This window comes from Excalfactoria chinensis, chromosome 16 (assembly GCF_039878825.1).
Source record: "Excalfactoria chinensis isolate bCotChi1 chromosome 16, bCotChi1.hap2, whole genome shotgun sequence".
Classification (NCBI taxonomy): Eukaryota; Metazoa; Chordata; class Aves; order Galliformes; family Phasianidae; genus Excalfactoria; species Excalfactoria chinensis.
Window position 1 is genome coordinate 3,809,751 of NC_092840.1, and position 25,754 is coordinate 3,835,504.

At 39.8% G+C, this 25,754-nt stretch overlaps 2 protein-coding genes across 3 annotated transcripts in view; one reads left to right on the plus strand and one right to left on the minus strand.

Annotated features, from left to right (window-relative positions):
• The window catches only part of RSPH14 (radial spoke head 14 homolog), a 57,729-nt gene that overhangs the window by 9,499 nt on the left and 22,476 nt on the right, over nt 1-25,754 (minus strand). The window lies entirely within an intron of this gene.
• GNAZ (G protein subunit alpha z) overlaps nt 5,156-25,754 on the plus strand; it is a 39,140-nt gene continuing 18,541 nt past the window's right edge. The window contains exons 1-2 of one of the 2 annotated variants that reach the window (XM_072350632.1): nt 5,156-5,291; nt 23,062-24,332. In XM_072350632.1, coding sequence (XP_072206733.1) covers nt 23,610-24,332 — 723 coding nt within the window. In that variant the 5' untranslated portion in view covers nt 5,156-5,291; nt 23,062-23,609. Of the gene's footprint in view, nt 5,292-5,326; nt 5,473-23,061; nt 24,333-25,754 lie in introns of those variants that run through there. The other variant, XM_072350633.1, reaches the window with a different exon arrangement.

Here is a 25,754-nt window from a genome sequence, read left to right on the forward strand (position 1 = left end):
AGTGAGCTGTAATCACAGAAGTTGGCTTAAAGGGATCTATCAGATAGGAACAGAACAGTATATGTTTTGTAACCAGAAATGCATTCCTGTAAGAGGATTTCCAAGTGAATGAATGAAGGTGTTCCTGTAAAACAACCTTTTTATCACTCATTTCTAGAACATTCAGTGCAGTAGAACCCAGGCCACAGCAGTGAAACTAACCTGTTACTTAAGCCAGACTAAAACATTAAGTCAAACATCTGGAAACATGCTAGGTCAGACATACACATTTCCCTAGTGCTACTAATGCACTTATATTTAAGAACATTATATAAAGAATTTAAAGCACCGAGACCTTAAGCAGAAACAGGGAGTCGTATTTGCTGCAGTTATTAGATACCAGCAACTATTTCATCAGCTGATAAAAATTACTGCCATTTTAATATAACGTTCTTTTAAAATAACACCATTATAACTAATTCTGAAAATTACATTAATTGAAAGACTAGATTTAATCAGTTGAGGTAAGGGTAGCACAGTGTGCTTTCCCATGTCATTGACTTCATCACCCAGTTAGTTCATTTATTAGTTGAACCCATCTTATGCATGCCAGTGGCAGAGCAAGAACTCCTTCTTAAAATAGGGGCAGTAAATAACTAAACAAACAAACAGAAACTGCATTGACTCATTTCACTATTAGTTTATCACCAAAGCAGTCTTAGGCCAAACTATCTTTTGTGTAGGTTTTCACTCCTCTGTCTAAGACTGCTTCAAATCAGGAGGCACTGAGCAGTTACAGATGGCCAAGCCCACTGCTGCGTACATCTGCTCTGCACATTGTAAGTGACCACGGTTGCAGCTGAGATATGCAGTATCTTCACATAGATACAAAATTAGCCACAGGCCTAACATAAAAAAAGGTGTGCAATTAACTAAGCTTTATTACCTAAACCTGCCTGCAGTCTTCCAGTTTTTTACAGAACCATTCTGGCATCTGAGGTCCCCATAGTAAAGCTGCCAGAATGCCCACAGCTCCACTTCTGGTGCTTTGCAAAATTACCTTTCTGTCCCCAAGCAAAATTTTCAGTCTTCTTCTTTTTCCTTAAGCTAGCAGTTTCTTATTCCTCCTAATCAGACATTACAAAATAATACAAGGGACAAATCACAATGCTGCTGGAATTGTAGTTATAGCTTATGGTTCCCACATGAAGCAAAGCTATCATCTGTAAAGGATAGAAAGAAATGTGAACCTAGTAGAAATATGTGTAATTCTTGTAAGCCCCCAGTTCGATGCTTCTTCAGCTGGCATGGTTATCAGTGAGCAAACAAAAATATTTGCAAGACATTCTTTCTTTCTATTGGTTTGCTATCGCAAGAAATAAATAAGACCTAAATGCCTCCCAGGGATCCCCAGGTGGGAGAGACCTCCTTCCAGCTGGCTGCTTCCACGAACATGTAACCATTTATACTGAGTGGAAAACCTTCAAATAGGGAAGCTGGAGAAGGAAGATGGCTCTCCCAGGAATAAGCAGCAGCCTGTTGCTCAGAGCTGGGACATCCAGAACTGGTTCTTTTTGTTTCCTTGTTGAAAAATTATTTGCTAATATAATCTTTGGTACCCTCTAACTGCACCTCTTCGGATGTTGTTCCCTGAGGTTCTACATATTTTGGTCTCAATGACTCTGTCAGCACTTCAGGATTTACTGGGTGAAAGACTGAAGTGTTGCCAACCCCTATCCCCCTTCATTCCTTGACCCTTAATAATAAAATACAGGAAAAAATACATATGTATTTGAAATTATTAATGTAATACTGCAGCCCAGAAGGATGTCTCCTTTACAGATAAGTACACACCTCCCTTATTTTGTGATGTCATGGTAGCTTTCCTCTCAGGGAGGAAAGGCACCCATCGCAAAGCTCCTGAAATCTGAGGTCTGTCCTGCTGTGCAAAGTTAAGTGCACAGGAAAGCCAGTGTATCTGTCAGGGCTCCAGGCAAGCCTCCAAGCAGCTGTCCACCAGCTGCTGGATTTAATGCTTGTTTTTCTACTCTTGGCTTCAGTGGCAAGTGCTGATTCAGCAGCCGAGCCAATGGCTGTGAGCTGCGCATACAGTAGACGTGCAATAATACCATGAAGGAATGTATGCAAGGCTTTTACTTTTTAGGGTTTGGTTGTTTTTTGTTGTTGTTGTTCCTTTTTTCTTTCTTTTTAATTTTTCTTTTTAATCTGTTGGGAAACTGGACAGGTCCTTCTCTTTCACTGGCTGCACCACTAGCGGTAACTCACTCTCCAGGCTCACATTCTCAAATATCTCCTTGAAGGAGATCGGAAGATCAAAGACTCCACAGCAAGCAAAGCCCTCTGTTACTTGAAGGATGTGAGAACACAATAAAAAGGTGAAAACCTTGTAAAGGGAATTTTCTTCCTTAAGGATAAAGTGAGAGGAGCTGAGACTGACCCCACCCTTAGTAGGTGCGTTCAATGATTTCTTCCCACCATCTCACAGCCACTGGTACGAAGCACAATTTGTAGTTATAAATATCAGATTTCAGTCATCTGCTTGATGCTATTTTAAACTCTTCCACGTGAGAAAAATGGTTAAAAATAAAAATATAGCCTTTTCATTCTTCTCTAGATGTTCTGTTCAGTTCTTTCTGCTCACACGGAATCATAGACCTGTCTATAAATATCTAACCCAGATATACAATTGCTTGTTTAAAAAGAGGGCATTTGGTAGAAAATGGAATGAAATAGAAGATGTCCTTTATTGCATTTTTGTTGCAGACCAGATGCGGCCTCTCAGTTTTCCCTCTATCATTTGGAGATGTACATTCACCAAGAACATTGCATGTGTGCTTATAAATATTTTGATGTTGTCACGGTATAATTAAGGGTAATTGATTAGAAAAACCCCTATGGGATTTTGCACTTAAGAATGCATTTCTATTTTAGCACTATTGTCTTCAAACTAAGTGTATGTTTTGACTGATCCCAAAGAGAAAGCAAGAGCAAACAGGCCAGGACTTGGCTTTTGGTCAGTGGGTGTCACTGGCAAGCTGAGCAAAGCTCGTGCAGCTTGTGGTTCCAGAGCTGCATGTGAGATGTTCACTCCAGCCAACTGCTCCTCCTCCAAACAGAGCCTGCTCCCATACGGCAAACTGCTATTTGTTAGGCAAGTTACTGCTTCTAGGCAAAAAGAGTAATACAAACTATTCACTTTCAGCATGTATTTGTGATTTCTCAATCTACCTACAGAGATGAATCTCATTTAGAGCATTGAGGTAAAGAACTCTGTTTTTATACCTGTTTGACTTTGGGATACGCGCTACTTTGAAGTGCATATTCCTCTTTAAATTCCTCTGGGAGCTGGGCTACTTGTAAGCAACCAACAGCTGGAAGGTCCCAGCTGAGAATTCATGGAAGCAGAATAAGGAGCAGCTGAAGAAAATAGAGACAGATCTGCTGACTGTGTTTCAGCTCTGCCATTCACAACAGTGCGCTCACCAAACTCCCATCCCGTGGTGCTGGAATCAGTGCACTACTCAGACTGCCTGCGTGTACTTCCTTCCCCTGCAATGTCTCATCCACCAGTAGGTGCCTCCCTCAAAACTGCAAAAAGCAAGTGTTCTGTTACAGTAATCCAAAGCATCTAAGTGATGCAACCTGTGGAGAGCATGTGACCAATGATCTTCCTACACAGGATGATGGCAGCTGATGCTGTTTTTGTGCCCAAGCTGGTAATGTGTGGAAGATGCTTCTTCTCACATATAAAGCACTATGCTGGAGACACGTGTAATATGACAGTTTCTATAGTAACTACTTGTTCTTTATGGAGCAGCAGATTAAACCTGTACACCTTGTTATTGTTCTTTCATCCCATTATCCAGAGTACTCAGGCAGTTACCACAGCTACACTGCTTTATCCCTCTTTATTCCCCTGCCAACAGAACTATGGCAGAGCTTTGTGCGCTGCAGAGTGCCTGAGAGACAGAGCACCATTAGAATTTAGACAGTGACCGTTGCCTGATCGTATCAATGCATCAAAGCATAAACGTGCATTGCTGGATACTGAAAGGTAAAGCTGTAGAGATTAAAAGCTGATTGTTTTATTAAGCTGGCAAGTTTCTGATTTGAAGATTACAATTTTGCTGAGAAAACAGTGCTGGTCATGGATAGGACATTTATCTTTTGATCACATCACTGGCCCAGGTTCATGGACAAACTCTGTTGGTAAGAACCCTGACGTTCATTATGCACAGGACTCACGTGCTACACTGATTCATGGTTCTTATTTCAGTGCAAGAAAAGTAATGCTGCTATGTTGCATTTGACACTAAAATATTTCATCATTGTAGTTCATTGATGCTGCAGTTGTGCTGATGGCATCAGCCCTGCAAGCGGCGTTAATTACAGAAATCAGATGTTTTCTGTGCTGCATCATGTTAGCCTCACTGTGGGAAAAATGCCCCTGCTCTGTCTCTGCCTGGAAGCCTCTGTTGCTGTCTCCAGCAGAAACATATCAGTAATAAATTCCGGTTATGAAATCGCACTGTAGGGAGAAATCACAGCTGTGTGAGCAGGGCTGCAGCCTGCATGGCTAAAAGGAAAGATACGTAGAAACAGGTAGCTCCATCCGTGAGATAAGAGAAAATGGTACTCGGTGCCACTTAAATAAAGCTGCAGTAAGCGTCACACGTAGAAGAGGGGAAAGTGAAAGATGGAAAGAGAAAATGCCCAGCACCGAAATCAACTGAAAGATGGTAACAGCGGAATGCAGGCAGATCCCGCGGCACGAGCAGGCTTTGCCCTTTGCCCTTCATTGCATCACTCTGACACAGATGCGGCACCCAGCCCGGCACCCCGACCGCCGTGCCGTTCTCAGCGGGGAGCTGCCCCGGCTGCGCTCGTGCCGGACCGGCCCCGTGCGCGCTCCTTACGCAACGCGGGCGCGGAGCCGCCCGTCCGTCGCTGCCGCCCGGCACGGGAGGGGTTGCAGGGCTCGGCCGCCCGCCCCCCCCCCCGCCATCCTCCGCCGTTGTCCTGGCAACGCGCTGCTGCCTCCGCCTCCCGCAGCCGGGCCCGCGCCCCCCGCCCGGCTCCCGGCGGGACCGCCCCGCGCCGCTGCCTCCGCGGGCCGCCGGCGGGCGTCGGTATTGCGGCATCGGGCGGAGCGCGGGGCTGCGTGCCGGGAGCGGCGGGAGGGCAGCGACCTCCTGCTTCTGGGCGACGGGGCGGCTGCGAGAAGGCCGCGGGAGGAGTGCGGGGCTGCGGCGATGGACTGAGGCGGCGGAGGCTGCCGGCCCGGCGCCGAGGTGAGTGCGTGCTGCCTTCTGCTTTCCTCCTCCTCCTCCCCCCTCCGTCAGCTTCGCGAGCAGCGTTTCCCTCTCTTACGTTCCCAGAATGAAAAGGGGCTTCTGCGGGGGGAAGGAATAGATGTGATCTTGAAACGAACGGCGGTAGGTCGGTGATGGAAGGGATGGTCGTCACCGGGAGGTAGGAATGTTTTGCTGGTTGCAGAAGAAAAATCGCAAGGGTAGGGCTGCTGCCGCTACGGCTAAAATGACCTTCTCCGGTCGGCTCTGCTTCAGCTGAAGCCCTTTCCATAAAACTCAGGCATCGCCCTTCCTAGCCCGGACCCCAGAGCCAGCATCCGAGCTGCCTCGAGCCGCAGCGCTCCGGTACCGATTCCGTTCGGTTGTGCCTTTGGGAGGGGACCCTCCCCGCACGGCGCTGCTCCCCGGGGGCTTTGCAGTTCTCCCGGTGCAACCTCCTGCTGCTGGGGGTCTGCAGCGAGTCCTGCAGCCGCGGCTGCTTGTTGCGAGGGGGCTCTGCCTCGTCCGCGTTCGTTCATGTGAGGCACCGGGAGGCGTTCTAGCATCAATCTGCACCTGTGCATGGCTCCGTCTGTGGTGCCGAGCCACAAGTTCCATGCTCTGTTTGTTTCTGCATTTCGAGTGAGAGATCCATACACACCCAGTGCTTCAGTTAGCATATAGATCTACAGACATGTGTATATTTTTCGGGCTGTAGCGCTGAGTTTTTTTTTTCTGGCTGTTTCCTTGTAGGAGCTGCTTAATGTGTTCTTGCAGCATTTGCTCAGAAGGCTGCTGACCTATCTCAGCAATGTTTTCCTGGGTGAGATTTGAGACAACCTCGTTACTTTTCCATTCAGCTCCCTTTACATCCATTTACTGGTACAAACGTGGCTCCGATTTGGTTTTTATTCCAGCTCTGTGTTTTGTGCCGTTGTGGGTCACACCCTTTGAGTGGCCACTGGAATGTCTTCTGCAGGGGTTACACGGCAGGTCAGGCAGAACCATGGTGCTGTGGATGCCTACTTGTGGATCCTGTAGTCAAAATGAGGGTGTACTCTGTGCTTCCACAGGGAAAACTGTTTCTGACTTGATGGATGGAGAATTTGTAATCCACGCTGATGGCTTAAGTGCTGGTACAGATAAAAATAGTGGCTTTTCTACAGCAAGGCACGTATTTGCCACCTGAAGAGACACAGGTGCAGGGATACAGCTCTGCAGAGCAGAAAGGTGTTTGCCTTTAACTTAGCTGCCTTCATCAAATGGTTAGACTGGAAGCTCTTACCCAAAAGCACAGATCCCTGTCCTTGGGTAGAGGACATCGTTCCAGTGTAGGCCTACATGTGCAAAAGAGTGAAATTTCAGTCTTCTGGAAGCCAGTGACGAATGAAATCAAAAGAAAACATCTCAGATAGATGGGGGTATTTAGGATAAAAATCTCCTTTCTTCTACTAAAGCATAGACATGCATTTTCAAAGAACTGTACTTGTGTGTGCACATGCATGCCCTCAGAAAGGTTGACTGATTCCATGTGAGGCCGCAGATTTCATTCTGGCTGTGGGCCTTATGGAGGTGAATAAATTCTGCTGCATGAAGAATGTGCCACCTTGTCTGAGGATTATGTTCTCATAACTTCACTGACTGCTGGTGACAGAGCTGGCTCTTTGGGAGGCACTGCTGCCTTGAAATCAGATGTATCAGGCTTTTGGTGCAGCTTGCTGTTTCAGCTCCAGGCCTTGGGCTTGAATTTAACTGTGATATTCTAAAAATAACTAGAAAAATAGTTCTGGCAGAGTGAAGTGAAAGTGTTCAGGTTGTCTCGGTTTGGATTACACGTTAATAGAAAAGGTATATTAGATGTTAAGAAATCTAGACTGAAGCAGAAAAAAGAAATGTGTCCCTTCTTCTTAAGGGAATCTACCTGCTGAGATGTGGGGAAGGGGATAAGCAGAGGGATAAGGACAACAGAAAATAAAAGCTTAAATCCTTAAATGGTGAAGTCAGCTTTTCTTCTCCAGCTTAAGCAGATAACGATTTTGACAGCAGATAGAGCCTTGGTTGATATGTAGCAATGAGGTAACGTAAAGGAGTTACATCTCTTCCCCCCTACCACCTAATTAAAGAAAATTGCTCTCAGTTCTTATGGGCTAAATCACCATAATTCCACTTATTTCAGAAGATATTCTCCAGATTTATGTAACTGAAAATGAGAGTTGAATCTAACTGACTCTGTGTAAAGATTCGGTCCCGCTTCCATGGGACTCGGGACTTGCTGGAAGTTTTGTTCCTGCTCTCAGTGGGACAGTCCATGCTCAATATGAGCATGCAGCTTTTCACTGATCAGATTCTCCCATGCCCTTTAGGATCAACAGTGTTGAACAGTTTTATAGCAGATTTCAGTAAGGTCACTGTCTGAATGACAAATTCACTAAGAATTTCCTGGAGTCACAAACTCTAACTTATGAATTATCAGTTTATCAAAGGATTAATCGTTTAACCATGAGTCACAAGTGGTGTTCCCTAGAGGCAGGTATTGGGGCTTATTCTGTTTAAACATCTTTTTTGATGATTTGGATGAGGGGATTGAGTGTACCTTCAGTAAGTCTGCAGACAGCACCAACTTGGGGGGGAACTGTTGATTTGCCTGAGGGTAGGAAGGCCCTGCAGTGGGACCTGGAAAGATTGGATCTGTGGGCTGAGTTCAATGAGACTAAGTGCCAGGTCCTACGCTTTGGCCACAACAATGCCATGCAGTGCCACAGGCTTGGGGCAGTGCCTGGAAATCTGCACATAGGAAATGGACAAGGGGGTGTTGGTTGACACTTGGCTGCAAATGAACCAGCAGTGTGCCCAGGTGGCCAAGAAGGACAATGGCATCCTGGGTTGTATCAGAAATAGTGTTGCCAGCAGGAGCAGGGAGGTGATCATTCCCTGTACTCAGCTCTGGGCAGTGCTGTGCTTGGTTTTGTGCTGATTGCTACAAGAAAGAGGCCCTGAAGTGTGTTCAGAGAAGGGCAACAAAACTGGTGAGGAGACTGGAGCACAAGTCTAATGGGGAGTGGCTGAGGGATAACTTTTAAACCAAAGCCCTTCAAAATCAAAATCTTGGCATATTTAGAAATACTATTATTGGCTTTATTTTTATTTTATAAAAGGTTAAATTTTGTTCCTTGTGATCCCCAGTATATCCAAAATAAAACCGCATTCATTAATAGTTACTCCAGTCTACTTAAGAGGAGAATATCTGCCATATTGATGAAAGAGTAATAACTGGAAATAACTAGTCTCATCCAAACCAACTAAAACTGATTCTCTTCTCAAAGTCATCTGGCAATTTCAGATACATAGAATACAAATAATATGGTGCAGAAGGGTCTAATTCAGCTGTTATTTATTCTGCAGTTAAATCGGGAATTGCCATAAATTAGCAATTTAAGTTATCCTAGTATTATGCCATTGTTATCAAGAACATAATTTAACCTTTGGAATGAGAACTATGGAGAAAAATATGCTTCTTTCTCAACTGTTGCTCTTCATTAACACTGAAGAGTATTGGTGAAGTAAGATGGGAAAAAAAAGCTTATTGATGGGCCACCATTTCCAGCACAGGCTCCCAACATTTCTTATTATTACATAAATCTAAAACCGTAACTAACAAAACACTTGGTGAAATTTCAGAAGGCTGCAGCTTTTGTTGTTGTTTTGTTTCTTTTTAAACTTCTCCTGCTCATAGCATTGGACATGTAATGGTTTTATTCAACAAATTCTCTGCCCTTGTTTTATCTCTAAGCCCCTTACACCAGAGGGCTGTTTCTGGTCTAGACTGCTAAGTCATCACATCAAAAAGACAACTAGGAGAACATTTCCAGACAATTCTATGCTACAGAAATAGCCTATGAAATTACTAGTGATCATGTTGGCCAATAGAAAGACATAAAGAGGCAAATTTGAGAAGCTGAATTCAAATTCTAAGTGTTCATCATTTTGCCATTATATTCCTGTGCCTGTATGAAAGTTAGCAAAATTTTTCTCTGCATAGTTTGCACACTTGGGAACTGGTAAGTGTACACAATTCAGAAGGCAGTCCATACAGTGTGGGGACAAATAAAACTTGTCATTATATGCCCATTTAAAATGGAATAAGATTAGCATACATGAAAAGTTATGAGATGCGGAAAAGAATGGTAAAACACAGAAAGCAAATACTCATTTCTTAGGAACTGCATCTTATTAATCTGATATTTTTACAGTCAATTTGTGTAACAGTAATTCCCTGGACTTGGCAGGTAGATAGATTATTCTCATCACTTTCAGATACTTATAACAGGTCATGTATGTGTGAGTTAGTTGGTTAGGTCTCCTTATAGCTAATGGAGAGAAAAACAGATTCCTGCAGTACAATTAATCAAACTACTTTCTTAGACAGAGATTGACTGTTCTCTGGACATGGCAGTTGTTCTCGCTGACTACAAAGGAAGCACAGAGTGACAAACTCAGGGGTAGCCACCTACATGCACGTGCTAAGTCTGGACAGATGAATGCTATTCTTACTGTATGCTGTAAAATATTAAGGATAAAAAAGTGTGTAATTTAAACAATTTCTAGGTAACTTTTAAGATATTTCACCATATTTCATATTTTACTACTCCTACTTAACAAACCTGTTTTCTTTGATAGGCTAGCATGCTCTCCTTGTCCTCTGCCTGTTTCTTTATGATGCTATTTAGTGTGGATGAAGGGCTCCACTAGAACAGTACTAGTAGCCCAGGCCTTTTCTCCAGGCAGTACTTACAGCATGTATTCCCAGTGTGTTTTAACTCTCATTTTGTATGCCTGCTTTCTGTATTTTCAAACTTTATAGAGACAATTTAGGGTGACTACCTTTATCTTCCCAAAATGCACCGGCACAAACACAGTCAGCATATCAAGTGTTGATACACAAACACAGTTGACACAGTTGTGTTGTGGAAAGAAAAAAAAACACAATGAAACTGAATTGTAATCAATTCTGATGGAAGTGTCATGGCATGGTGACAAAAACACAGCTGGATGTTTAGCTCTGAGAGAGCTTGTTGTTTGGAGAGGGTAAGTACCTGGTTATTAAACATCTTCCTTTAAAATATATTATTCAAAAGAATCATATTAAAAAGTGTTATCAAGGAGATTCTCTTGCTTAAAATAATACATTTCACGTTAATGTGTTGTTTGTTTTTTTTTTTTTAATAAAAACTTTATTCTCTGGGTATCTACCAATCTGAATACTTAGAATGTATTAACAAGTTATTACTTTATTTGGATATGGAGATATTATATCAGTTTATACATATATGCAAAATATGTTCTCCCTTGGATGTCTTATGAGGAAAGAAACTGTCCCTGATATTTATGTAAGGGCAGAAGATTCCAATCAATACTAGTTACAATTTTTTTTTCATATATTGTAAATATAATTTAAAGCATTAAAATCTATTAGTAAAATAATGTTTATGATATTAATGAAATCCATTCTAAACACTAACATTTCTCTGTACTGCACGTGAGTTGAAATTGTCCCTCAGCATTTGTTCCAGCTGGTTCTTGGTAGAGAGGTATTCCCTCAGGATGCCTTTCAGTACCTGGCGTTTTAAGTTTGGTAGTCAGCATGCTAAAATAGAGACCATTTTGCACCTGGCAGATACTTTTGTAATTGGTAAGAAGGTACTGAGCTTTCATTTTGTGTTGCTTAGTAATGGTAGAATCTCTCCTTAACCAGTAATTTCAGAGACATGTTTTTACCTCCTTTTCAATCCATTTATGTTCATGAACAGATAAACTTACCCTAATTTGTAATTCAGTGACATTTATGATGGTATTTAAAATTCTAAGGTTAGCCTACTTCAAACTTGAACAATTGTTCTATTATCATATTATTTCCGTTCCCTGACTAGATGTGCATAAGTCCTCTGATTATGTTTCTTGCTGTGAGCGTTCCCAAAAGCAGCTCTGAACTTTGCCTCATGACTGTGATTACACAGGTGTGTAAAGTTTGGGTTTTTTGCACAGGTGTTCATAAAGAGAAATGGAATATTGAAGCTTTAATTATTTCAAGTTATAGGAACAGGATAGTAATTTCAACAATGTATTAATTCAGGAGATTATTGTTTCAAATGTGGTCAGACTGTAGGCTGACATGCACTGTTCCTATATCACTACAGTATTCTTTACTTCCACAGGTCAATTAAATATACAGTGGTCTGAACAAAAATGAAAATATCAGGTATCACATCAACAGGAGGAAGGAATCTATGTCATTTAACACTGAAGATTACAATTCTCTGTTTTCCCAGAGAGGACTAATTGTACGCTGCTGTGCCAAACAATTCAATTAAGTACAAGTCAAAACACTGGTGAACTAATAACCTACCACCAAGACAAATAATTTAATTATTGATTCTTGTTATAGTTGTGTTCTCAGCCTGTGCAAATGAGTTATAAACTAAAATTCAGTGCTTATAGAGAATATTCCCCTGGTCTGTGACAAGAGAAGCCTCTCTCCATGTTCTGTTGTTGGTTTAGAAGATCTGTGCTTTTCTCCCTTCTGCAGCCAAGGGTACCAGGAAAAGCCACTGCTGTTGTGGCCTCTTGGAAACTTGTAATTCATGCTGAGGTTCAGACAGCTCTATAATGAAGGATGGATTGTGGAAAAAAAACGTTTCCCCCAAATCAAACTTTAAATTAAGCATGGTACAGTAGAACTACATGGAGTTCTCTGTATTTTTGGCTAATTCATACTGCTTTTTATTTGTGTCTTCTGATACTGGCCAACAATGAATGCTGAATTAAAAATGTTGCAATATCCTAATCTGGAAATCATTTAGGTAAGAATTGATCTGACAGAAATGGGTAACTCCTACTGTAACTATATTCTAAATATGAGAAACTTTGAAGTTGGACACTAAGTCACATGGAACTCTGTAAGTGTGCAGTGAACTTCATTAACAAATAAAGATGAAGTTCTCAGCAGAACAATCATCTTCCTTCTTACCAAGCTCTCTGAATCATTCTGCTAGTAATGGTATTTTATTTTGGGAGAATTTCACACAAGTGACATTCAAGTGAATACCCAGAGAGTAAGGTACTCTCTCATGATTCTGCAGTCCAAATTACTTCTATACTTTTTTATGCAGTCTCTCGTAAGAATCAAATGGAAAAGCCTGACGGAATGGAAGTTTACAGTAACCTACAAAAAAACACTTATAAGACAGACAAGCAATGAACAATTACTATCATCTATAGAACTACCTCTGAAATGCAGGAAAAAACCTTGTTCAAGAAAATCTGTGTTTAAAAAATCATATTATCAGGGCAGTGACCAGCTGAAAAGGCAGCAATTCTTTTTCATTAGTGGGAAAGTACAGATCACTGCCTATGAAAGCCAGTGTAGTTCCCTTCTGTATTCAGCTTTAAGTCTAAACTAAAGAATTTCTATTATGCTAGAGATGTGTTCCTGTTGTATTCTGAAAAAGCTTACGGGAGACAGATGTTAAGTTTGGTTACCAGAATCAAGAAAGGCAAAATTTGAGTGAATGTAAGAACCTCTGCTGATGGTGTCACTTTTCAGCCCTCACTGAATATAACTTTGGAGTAAAGTAGTTGAGACATTTTCCTCTTGCCATCAAATTATTGTTGAATATTGTTGTCTTCTGATCAAAACGAATAAAAATGCCATTAAACTGCCCCGCCTTGCATAGTCAGTAAAATAACACTGAATAACACTGGGCGAATATCTTAATTATTTTGAAAAGTATTTTTTTAAATAAAATTCTAACTTGTTTTGCCTATGTTTGTACATGTGAGAGTAAATTATATAGAGAAGGTGTACAGTCTTCAAAAATTCACATACTTTATGATGAAACAAGAAAATATTTTCTGAGAGAATTCTGCACATATTATTGTCTTGATCAAACAGAGTATTTTGGTGTATTTGGACAGTGTCTCATTCTGGTGTTGCTTGTTTCCAAATATACGTAATCTATGACTAACCAAAGGTTATCTATATAACAGTACTTTTGGATTCCAGATACTTAATGTTCTCATGATTTATCAGTCAAGAATTGTTCACAAAACTCATCAAAATCTTACATAAGTCAATTCAAGAAAACAATAAAGTACTTGTAAAGGAGTGTTAAATAAACATTTTTGTAATGGGGGCCAGATGGATTACTGTTAGTCTGTAGCAGCGCTGTTCGTATTCAGCAGTGAGAGATGATGCGTGAATGAAATATATTTTAGACACATTGGTTATTATCTGTCTTCACATAGGATGTGAAAATTTACACATTTGATGAAGTTATATTAAGAGCATATCAATCTCATCATTTACTTGATGTCTTCATCTGTTTAGCCAGACTCATCAACTGCAGATTCCATATTTTTTAAAATGTAATTTAAAACGGTATTTCAGACTTATCTTGTTATAAAATCCCTATGAAATCCTATTTTTCTCTATAAGTAACTTATCCAGCTTGTACTAGGATTGGTCAGAAGCAGGTGGAGATCAACAGAATACAAATAGCACAAGGCCTGGATTCAAAGATTTCAGAAGGTTATATTTCACCTTGATGGAGAAGCTCTCTTTTGCAACCAGCACAAAAGATGAGAAGGGGCAGTTATTTTTATAGAGCAGTCCTTTACACTACTCAGTGGTGGATATGAGTAACACAAACTAAAATTGTACCTCCTTAAGGACTGACAAAGTCCAAAAGTCAGTGAGACAAAATCAACATTGCAGTGACATTCTGTTTTCTTATTCTAATACTTCTATGTTATTTCCGTGTCTCTAAAATAACAAAACTACTTAAAACTTGTAGTGGATATCTCCCTAACATATGGAACCCTCAGAAGATGAAGGGATAACAGGAGTTGCTTCCAATTTTCCTTCTAAGGTACTTTTAGCAAAAGATAGATAGAAACTGCTAGTGCACGTGGATTTCAATGGCATGGGATTGCTGCCAGCTGGTAGAACTTGAAGCTCAGATTGCTTTCAGATGGATGAAGGGGTTTGAAATTTCTTTTGTCTCCTTTTAGGTGTCTTATTTGGAATTTTTGTAGAGTTAAGAAATCTCATTTTTCCTGCTTTTTGGGATGTTTGTAACTTTTGGGGTTGATTCTGCATAATGAGTTGTTCTTCTAAGTAGAATGATGAATTTTTCAGTATCACAAGAGGAAAAATGCACAAAATTTATAAGAGTTGTAGAAGATGCTAAGAGGCAGCACTTGAGATCTCTTCCTAGTTACAGCACTGGCTGGGAGATCTCAACTTACAAGTCCTGAGGTATGCTCTAAATGAACCACGGCATACCAAAATCTACACTTCTTAAGCACAGTGAACCTGAAAGGCTACAGGCTGCTATCAGGCTAGAACTGGTATGATATGTAACTGAATGGATCTAAATTGGACAGCTGAAAACACAAAGAAATTCCCTACTCCCACTTCTGCTGAGTAATCTAAGCAGTCTCAGAAGCTGTCCTCATACACTTGACATAGTTTTGAGGACAAACTGTCATTCTGTTATGTATTGTAAGTATTGCCCCATAGCTAGTAAACTTGCTTTGTGGGTTAGAGTGAATTTGGAAGCTGGAAGACATCCAGCTGCAATAGCTTTTGCACTGTTTTGATCTGCTATGCCTTACTGAGAAACTTGTGTTTGGCCTTCATGTTGAGCTATGGATACATTCTGAATAACTGCCAGCGTGTGTATTATTTCTTACCTCAAATATGTTTCTCTTAATTGTTTTTACAAGAGTGGATATTTAGTGAGAAAAAAGAAATAATTTCTCAGCATTTTTTCTTGCATATTTCAACTAGAATAGCTGGGAATCCAGTGGTAAAATTTTAGCTTTGTGTGCTGTTTTACTACTGTGATACAATGATACTACAAGTAGGGGTTTTTGTTTGCTTGCTTTTTGCTAATACTAGAAATGAGAATTGAATAACTAAGAATTTATTGCTGAATAATGAATAAACTAATGGCTAGATTAGCACCTTTCAGCTTTAAGATAATTTTAGCTAGTACCACAGTTATTTGAGTTAGAAAGATGTCACTGAGAGTAAAGAGAACAAAAGAGCAGACGTTTGAAATGTTGCTGTTAAGACTTGTACTGGGGGTGCTTAGTAACTTTGTCTGCTATGTGAAACTCTCATTTAGGCTCTTAGGACTGCTTGCACAGAAAAAAACCCCGCAAATTGGTGTTAAATGTTGCAGTGGATCAGTTCTGGGTACTTGATTCAAGAGCAAAACGAATGAAATAAGGATCACCAAATGGCGAGACAACTGTAATTGATTACCTTGATAAAGAAGGAGAATAATGCTGGTAGAGCTGTGATAAAAAAGGGAAACACTTCTGGCTTCAGCATAGGACATCTTGTACAAGCAGAGAGTGAAAAATATCTGCAGACAGGGTTTAAGGGACTACTGAAGATGTTGTCACAGGTTTTACTAAAAGACACTGAAACTGTGGTTGTGTGGGTAGCAAGAGTATAGGGAATAAAAACTAAAATCTATCACTGGGGGGAAGGAATCTGCTGAAAATGTGCCTAGACTTATGTGCTCATTTTGCTACCTGCTGAATGTAAAAATACTGAATATTAATTAATAGACAATACCTACTCTCTTATTTTGTTATAGACAAAAAACATATTTGTGGAATTATATGAAAGTGACAAAATGTGCATAGCCCTACGAATGTGTGGAAGCATCCTGACTGTTTTTGTCAGAGTGTGATTAAAAATCTCTACAGTCAGATTTGTCTTCTGTTCGTCTAAGATTAGCTAAGCCTGAACAAACATATAATAATTTACAACAGAAGTCAGGCTTGCAATATGTGCATGTAGACAGAAGTTACTGTTAAATCATAATAATACTGATAACGCTTCTTTATCTCCAAATAACACAGTAAATTATGAGACTGTATAGAAACGAGGATCTGAAAGTTTGACTATTTGTATCTATTCTTACAAAAGTTATTAGGGTGTGGATGTACAAGAGCAGTATAAATCACTGACTAAATACTATTTTTTCATCAGTAAAACTCTACACATCACTAATTGTTAAGCATCCTGCCACCAATATTCTAAAATACAGAGTATTACGTTTACTTTCACCTTTTGAAAACATGGTACAGGCTTGTATCAATATACACTAAAGTCAACTAAAAGCTTTAACAGTAGGTAGATCATAACCATAGCACTTTATAAAGTTTGGGGGTTCATTATTATTATTTTTCCCTTTAGCATTGACAGTGGTATTTATTCTGCTAAGAAAAAACTAGACATGTTCTCATTCCAAAATGTTACTTATCATAGGCTGGTATTTCAGCACAACTGCCTAAATAGAGTTCCTTTACTTGTATTTCAGCCTTGTTCAGTGCCAACTAAAAATATTCTTGATCTTAGTAGAAAAACTGAAGTTGATTAAGAAAGAAACTAATATTAATTAAGAAATGTTGATCTCTCATGGGGATGAGCTGTGAAAAATGTGCCAAGAGTGTAACTATAGATGCTTGCCCTGAATTTAAGCCAGAAGAGTGCTTGTTGTCCTTTATCAACCAAGGCTAAGCTCATTTTTGGTATTGCCTCTTATGTAAAATGTTCTGAAGTTAATATGTACCTAGGTGGAAAGGCAAAATGTACAAAAAACTACCTGCTTGGATTTTTAAACCAGGAGTTAGTTATTGTACAGTGCTGTTCTTACATGTTAAACAGTTCTGGATTCAGAATTGTTTTGTGTGGAATTACATCTGCTTTTTGGATAAAGCCCAAAGCACTTTCACATTAAACACAGAAAATGGACAACTTCCTTCACCTTGTGTAATTTTTTTGTGTATTATTTTAAGTCTCCTTCGGATTAGAGAGTGAGTAACTGCGGTAAGGGCTCAGCTGTCTGAGATATACCTGCTGAAGCTCTTGCATGCAGAAGAATTGTAACACTGTCAAAGCTTCTGAATTTCAAAAGAGAAGCAGAATGAGACCATGCATGGGCTGCAGCTGTAATCTGTGCCTGATAGCATGCAAGTCTTCTCCCATGAGTCACATTTTATAGCATATTGGATTCTGTTTAGTCTCGTGTGTGTGTTTCTTGTTGTCCTGGGTTATAGTCTAAAAGTTCTACTCTTCATCTCCACTTCTGAGAATAATATCATGCTTAGTTTGAATTGTGAAGATGGATCCTAAGAATTTCGTAATTCCTTTTTCATAAAGTTCGTATGATTAACTGTTTATGTGGCATAAGACTAGAAATTGCTCTCTATACTACCCACCAAATTCATCTTTGATAATAGCACTGATTCTTATGCTGATGGTCACACTGTTTTGTCCTTTCTTTCTCTTGTGCCAGGAACAGCATTTTTATTCACTTTAATGACTTGCTGTGAGGATGTGTCGTCAACATGTTAGCCGGGTCTTCTTCATATTTTTCCCTGAATTAGATCATCATGAGATTTACTTGCTTTTTTCTTTCACAATCCTGCTTTCCTTTTCTACCTTTTTCCATTTTTATCAGCTCCCGGATGCCTTCCTGCATCATGTTGCTCTTTCATTACGCTTTTTGAATTACTATCTTTTTTGACTTCAGCTCACGTTGACAAGTTGCTGCTTAATGTACTCATTCAATGTATGTCTGTTTTTCTGTTTGTTTTTTCTTCACTGTGAAACATTTCTCATTGTGTTGCTTAGTTTGCAGCTTGAACTGTCATGTTTCCAGCCCATTCATTCCATGCTTTCACTCAGACTTTCCATGAATTCAGTGTTGATCACTTCTATTGAAATCATTTCCCATATTTTGCTTTCTCTGCTTCAAAAACTTTGCTCTGTGTCTCATGGTAAGGTCCACCTTGCTGACTGTTGACCCTTATTCATGCTCAGCAATGTTTCTTTTTTTTTTCTATTAAAACCATTATGGAAAAAATCTGATCTCCCAGCTGTCTTTTTCCACAATGAATTTATGCTGCCATTCTTTCATTTTTCTACTGTAATTGAATTCCCTATGTGCAGACCCATTTTTTTGCACTGTACAGAGTTCTGTTGTTTCCTTCCAAAATGACGTGGTAAGACATATCCATCCACTGTTCTCAGCATGCCTTTCACTCTTCTTTTGCTACCCTTTCCCTGTTCTTTTCATGAAAACAGATATTTCTTGGCTTATATGTTTATCTGTCTTTTCAGTTTGCCCTAGAAATCTTACTTAGCTTCTGTGATTTCATTCTTTTCAAATCTTTGCCTAGTTTTTTGCCTCTCATCTGGTTTTGTTGCTCTAAAATATACAAACACAACTGTGATTTATTTTTGTATGGTGTGTCAAGGGCACATTCTTAACCATCATCACAGATAAAAACCATCTCAGTTACATGGCTTCATTTACTCCATTTACTGGAGTACCTTCTAGTTGTCTCTTGCTTGGACTGGAGCTTCAGTCTTTGACTCACCACTAGTTGTTTAGACCCTATCACTTTGGGTTTTTTAATTATTTTTTTAAACAAGACCCTTCTTGTTTTCAGGACCCTGTTATCTGTGCCCAGGCTCTCGGGTTTTTGCTACAGAGATTGGGACCTCAGGTTAGGTTATATCTGTCATTGGAACAACTCAGCACAAGGATGTTTTTTTTCTCTTTTGTGTGGCTTTTTTTCACAAGGCTATATTGTCATCTTGTTTCAAATCCCTCCAGCTTTCTTCTGCTATGATAACTAACAACGCTTCCTCATGTTTTAATAAGGTATTGTGTGCAGTAAGGGCAAGTAACACCAAATTTGCCACCTCATTAATGATCAAGTACCATGTTTACCATTTTTTTCCCCCAAAGTAATCATCACCTTCTTAAGCTCTCTAAGATTTCTGAAACAGTAATCCTCTCTTCCAGCGGTATGTGAGTCTTAGTTCATGAGTAGCCCATTTATGAACTACAATAACAGATGATAAAAGCTAAACAGTAACTCTAATGAAGCCATAACCTACGCTACTGTCATCACTTGAGCTACGTCCAAACCACTGATGCTGGTACTGAGTGGGTACTGCTTTTAGTTTCTTGCAGTGTTACAAATTTCTAAGTTAAGTAAGTCTGATGTTTGTATGTCCCTAAAGCAGTTGCTGTGTATTGTTTCTTCTCTCCCTTGTCTAGCAGCCAGGATTTTCTGCACACCCACTGTTAGATGCAGTCTACTATTCCTGTAATGTTTTGTTCTTTATGGGAGTCTAAAGGTCAGTTCTAAAATGACCGTGGTGGGAGATTCTGGTCTTAGTTTAGTTAAATTATAGTGAAACATAGGAGATCATATGCAGTCACTGACACTACTGTTTTCATCAACACAAGTCAGGACTGTTGTATTTTTGGCTCTCTTCAAGAACCAGTTGGTTTTACATACTGGTAGTGTTGACATTTCACACTAGTTTGGGGTTGTTGGACTCAGTGAAACAAGTAATGGTTTAAAGTACTTACCAAGTGTCAATAGTACTTAGGTATTAATACTTTATATGATTTATATTTCCTACTTCCTGAAGTAAGCTAGATGTACATAGTTAAAAGGAAAAATAAAATAACTGATAGTACTCTAATGTGGTCCTTATTATAGCTGAGCTAGTGCAAAATTCTGTCCTATTAACTAAAGATGACAATCTAGCTTTGTACAAGCAGGGCCTGAATACTTGGTTTACAACACATTGTGTTCACTATGAATTCTTATGTTTCCCTAAAACTTGGATCAGATCTATATGATAAGCTTTGATGGGGTAATAAGCTTAGCTGGTGGATAGTATTGACTAGCTTAGCTTGTATTTAGATACTGCTGAAGTATGTTGGATATAGACAAAGATGGGATGTTTACACCTATGAATATACAGCAGATTTTCTGCAGTGAGATACTATATTTGAGATACTATATTTTATCTGGATCTCTCAGCTGAGGCCAGTGGGTTGAAGTTCAACAAGACTGTGTGCTGGGTCCTGCACTTTAACCACAACACCCTCAAACCTTGAGTACTGTGTTCAGTTTTGGGCACTTCACTATAGGAAAGACGTTGAGGCCCTGAAGCATGTCCAGAGAAGGGCAACAAAACTGGTGGGGGATCTGGAGCACAATTCTTATGGGGAGCAACAGAGGAAACCGAAATAGTTCAGCTGGGAGAAGAGAAGGCTCAGAAGAGATCTTATAGCCCTCTACAACTGCCTTGAAGGGAGGCTGTGACAAGGTGCGTTTGGCCTCTTCTGCTTATCTAGCGATTAGAGGGAGTTGCCTTAAATTGCACCAGGGAAGGTTCAGATTGGATGTTAGGAAAAATGTCTTCTCTGAAATAGTGCTCATGCTCTGGAATGGGCTCAGGGAGATGGTTGATTCACTGTCCCTGGAGGTGTTCAAGAAATGTTTAGATGTTGTACTAAGGCACGTGGTTTAGTGGGGAAATATTGGACTAGATGATCTGGAGGTCTTTTCCAATGCTGGTGATTCTATGATTCTCTATGCTCAGTCAACATACTGATAGGTATACAAAGACTGCGTGTAATGGCAAATTACTTTCTTTGGGTTTTTTTACCATTTCTTTGTAAAATATCCTTCTACTGTGTATTCCTAGCTGGCAATTCTAATAGATCTCTGTTTTTCTGTATAATCATGGGGATTATATATGAGATATTATATATGAGATGAGAACCTATCAGAACTACCAATAATTTCCCTAGACAGTATGCTGGAAGCATTTATGGTAACATGTACATGCATAGTGATCTGGAAATTAGATCACTCGGGAATGAGTGGCACACTGTGGAACTTCTTAGGATATTTAATATACTGTTTCCTTGAACTGTTTTCTTGAATACATCCAGAGCTCCATTTATCTTTTGCAGTAATATAATGGTCTCCTCAGTGCAGTGGTACCAATCCTGATCTGTGCTGACTCATCCTGGTAGTCATGAATTTTATCCAGGTCTACAGTGGTTCAACTATATATCTGTCTTAAGCAGGGTTAGAGATAGAAAGGGATTTAAAGACAAATATAGTATCAGTGAAAGCATTTGAGAGTGAGTGGTAGACAGTCCAAGGCTTATGTCCTGGGAAACTTCAGGAAAAAAAAAAGTAAGCCTCATCCACTGAACCTGCAGCCTTTAAACCTTTCTCTCTGATGTTTAAGGGATCAGTGATGATTGTTCTGTTTATCATTTTTGGGTAGAGCCTTCACATTTCTGGATATCTTCATAAATATGTATGGGAAACTGCTGAAAAGGGATGCACTGCATTGTAAGAACTTGCCTAATAACAAGATGCTGTTATAGAACTCTAGAACTCAGAAATGCATAACTGTGGGGTCTCAGATCTGAAAGCAGGCACAGAAACTCTACCATCACACCTGCTGGACCACCATAAACTAAACGAGATCTGTAAGTTACATAAAAGATCCTCACAGAGAAAATATGCAGGGAGAAAACTGCAAAAAAACAGATGCTAAGATTAGGATGGCTGTGACAAAGATCTAGTGCATAATTAGCAGGAGAATAGTAATATCTTCTGTTACAGGACAACCTGAGATCATCACAGGTTTCTACATCTCGAGAAATGAAATTCTTGATGTATAATTGATTTCCTACATTCTCTCTCCTTAAATGTTTGAGGAAAAATATAATTCGTGCAGCTATATATATGAACCAACTCCTCAGCCACAAATATACAGATAGTGATGTGGGGCCAGCATACAGTAAGGAAAGCATGACTTCTGATGCCCAGTGTGCTCAGAGCTCAGTGAGGGCAGCAAGCCCTTCCTAGGAAAAGAGGCAAGTTGTCACCAATCAGCTGTTAGCTATGTGTTTCCTTTTGTGAGAGGTAGCTGTATCCTGCTGTTCCTGCTGCAGAGTTCCAAATAGTAAGCTTAAACCCTAATTTGGGAATGAAAAGTTGCTCTAACCATAACTGCAAAGATTCCAGACCTTGCTTTGGATTTTATTTCCTGTGCTCCTTTTTCATGAAATCTTTGCCTTCTGGTCACTTTTTCCTGCCTCTCCCAGAATTTTCATAGGAAAAAAAAGTAACCAACACTAGCTTTGCTAGGGAAAAAAAGTTTACAAAGTTTGTGATTAGTATTGATTATGCAGGTAGGAGTTTTAAGGGTTCCATTCTTGCAAGTGGCAGGAATATGTTGCCATAATCTGCAGATATCAGTAACTTATTCTCTTTCACAAAATCATGAAGAAAACTTAATCACTTCCTTTTGCTTCCTAATTTAGTTGCTGAAATGTTCAGTACAAACAAAACAGAAAAGATGAAAGAGAACTCAGGAGAACATCTGAGTACAAGATATTGATATAAATAGAGAGGCGGGGAAAAGTAGTTGTGATTATTTCATTTTTCTACTTCAGGAAAACCAGTCAGAACAGGACTGTGCAGAAGAGCACTGCCATAAGCTCTTGCTGAGGGAGAAACTGGGACACAGCTCAGCACTGTTTGTTTTCATGTAGGTTTAGATAATAAAACACAGAAGGCTGAAAAGGAGACTTGACTTACTATTGTTTGGAAACTACATTTTCTCAGTCCTACAAGTTTCATCTGTCACTACAGTATTTCTGGGGTTTTGAATTTTTGCTTTTCCTCATGCTTCTTTCCAACTCTATTTTCCATGTAGTCCAGCATTGCAATCCTTTCTAGGTCATTTAATAATAAAAGGCTTTGAAGTCTAGAGGAGGAGAAAACAGTGAGTAGTTTACAGCAAGGAAGCAGTATCTCGCTTCATTCATTTTTTTCTCTCATTGTTTGGCAGGTGGAAAGCACAGACTTACAGAACTGAACTGGATCCGCTGAAGAAGCAAGAGCAGAGAAACAGCAAATGCAACGCTACTAAAAAGAGTGTCAACATTATCTAGCAGCATCACCACAGCAACCATAAAATATAGTTAGAAGACGAGGGTTAAAACAGAGAAGGTGAAAGTGCAGCTACTTACCTTTGGACGGAAGGCAGCAAAATAATTATGCAGAACGGAAAAGAATATTTGATGGATCTAGCCAAACTGTGGCAAAGGGAAGTGTCCCTTCATTAACAGGAATGTGCCAATGTTTACGCACTGTAAAGGGGAGTGCCATGAGATTTACTGAGGAGACTATTTCTGTGGTTGCCTATCTACACTTTTGCACCCCTGCAGTCACTGATTTAGGTGGTACAAGCCTCTTGGACCAGTAGGTATTGGATTTTTTTCCCCTGTACAAGTTGTACCTGGTACAAGAGCTGATAGACAACACAGATCTTTCGTAGAGACACAAAGGAACTGAGACAATCTCCAGCCTTCCCTTTCTGTAACAGCCTGCTATACCATGGGATGTAGGCAAAGCTCTGAGGAGAAAGAGGCAGCGCGGCGGTCCCGCAGGATTGACCGCCACCTGCGCTCTGAAAGCCAGCGCCAACGAAGAGAGATCAAGCTGCTTCTCCTGGGTACCAGCAACTCTGGAAAGAGCACTATTGTAAAGCAGATGAAAATCATTCACAGTGGTGGCTTTAATTTGGAGGCTTGCAAGGAATACAAACCTCTGATTATCTATAACGCAATTGACTCCCTCACACGCATCATTCGGGCTCTAGCTACACTTAAGATAGAATTTCACAACCCTGACAGAGCATATGATGCTGTGCAGCTCTTTGCCCTGACAGGTCCAGCTGAGAGCAAAGGAGAGATCACCCCTGAGCTTCTGGGAGTCATGAAACGGCTCTGGGCAGATCCAGGTGTGCAGGAGTGTTTCTGCCGCTCCAATGAGTACCACCTGGAGGATAATGCTGCATACTACTTAAATGACCTAGAAAGGATTGCAGCACTGGACTACATCCCTACCGTGGAAGATATTCTGCGCTCTCGGGACATGACCACAGGGATTGTAGAAAATAAGTTCACGTTCAAAGAGCTGACTTTCAAAATGGTGGATGTGGGTGGACAGAGATCGGAACGCAAAAAATGGATCCATTGTTTTGAGGGGGTTACAGCAATAATTTTCTGTGTGGAGCTGAGTGGCTATGACTTGAAGCTGTATGAAGATAACCAAACAGTAAGTACATCTTCTGCTCCATAATCCCATTCTATTTCTCTTCCTTCCCCCCTCATGAGTTTGATCGCTTTTGTTCACTTGGATATTTTTCCCTCACTGTGTTAGATTTTCAAAGTGTATTTATTTACTCTTGAGGTGCATCTCAAGTGACAGCAGAAATTTGTCAGGTTTATCTGGGTAAATAATTATTCCAGATGTCACTAAAAACAATAGACATCCTGATTTGCAGAATAGGCAACTTGGACATTATGGGCATTGTTTTGTAAATCCTGGGTAACTGAATCTAAGATAGCAACAGGTACCTTCTCTGGGATTTTCAATCGAGATTTGGAATAACATAAGATTAGTTTAAAACAAAAGTTCAAATAAGGAACTTTAAGATTTTCTCCAGCTGTTTTTGTTTATGTAGTTGACTTGCCTTATCCAATGAATATTCCCTTTTAATGCTATTGTTAGTCTCTGGTTTGCACAGCACACAAATACAGTAACTACAGAAACATATAAGCACACTTACACATATGTAACTATGTATTTGTAGCAACGTTCAATTTGCTTGAGATAACACAGTTAATTTGGAGTTATTTTTTGACAGATGTGTAAAATGTAATGCCTAGGAGACAGGAGTTTGTGGGTAAGGCTGGGAACAAACAAGGATTCTACCATCTTGTGGTTCCCAAGCATGCTCTGCTTGTTTTGAAAACAGATACTGTCAGGAAGTATTAAAATCTATACTGTAAAATGACAAAGCTATCTTTAAAATGCTTATATTTCTCTAATACTGCCTTAATTCTTTGGCTATTTTATATTTAGAAAGCTAGTTCTCCAAGTGTCAGCTTCTAACTGGTTGCTAACACAGTTTTTTTCAGATAGATTTTTTTTTTTTCTTATTAAAAGGGAGCTAAGTGATAAGTTTGAGAAGCAATTATACTCAGGTTTGATCCAAGACTACAATATAGTTTCCAGAAATAATCCTTTTGTTTTACAAGTTTCTCTTATACAGTTGAATAGCTTTTGCTTGCCCTTTTTATGGTTCTTCAAGGAAAGAGATGTTATTGCCAAGGCTGAATTTTGATCAAATGCTTCCCTTCTACTGCAAATAGAATAATCATTATGAGACACTAGTTAACATTCTATAGACCAACTTATCAAAGCAAATGTTTGCACCTATGAATAAATTTAGAATAGAAAATAGAAACACTTTAGCAAATGAAAGTTATGCTGCAGAAGAAAAATAGTCTGTTCCAGATTTAAGATAAATAACTAGCCCTCTCCTATTGGTAAGAAAATAAGCTACTATAGAAACACCTGAAGATGTAATGTTTGTCTTTTCTCAATTTCTGAAGCTCATGATTCAGAATCGCAGGTAAAATCCTGTGGTTTGCCAACACATTAACACATACTCCTCCGTAACAATGTCATGCA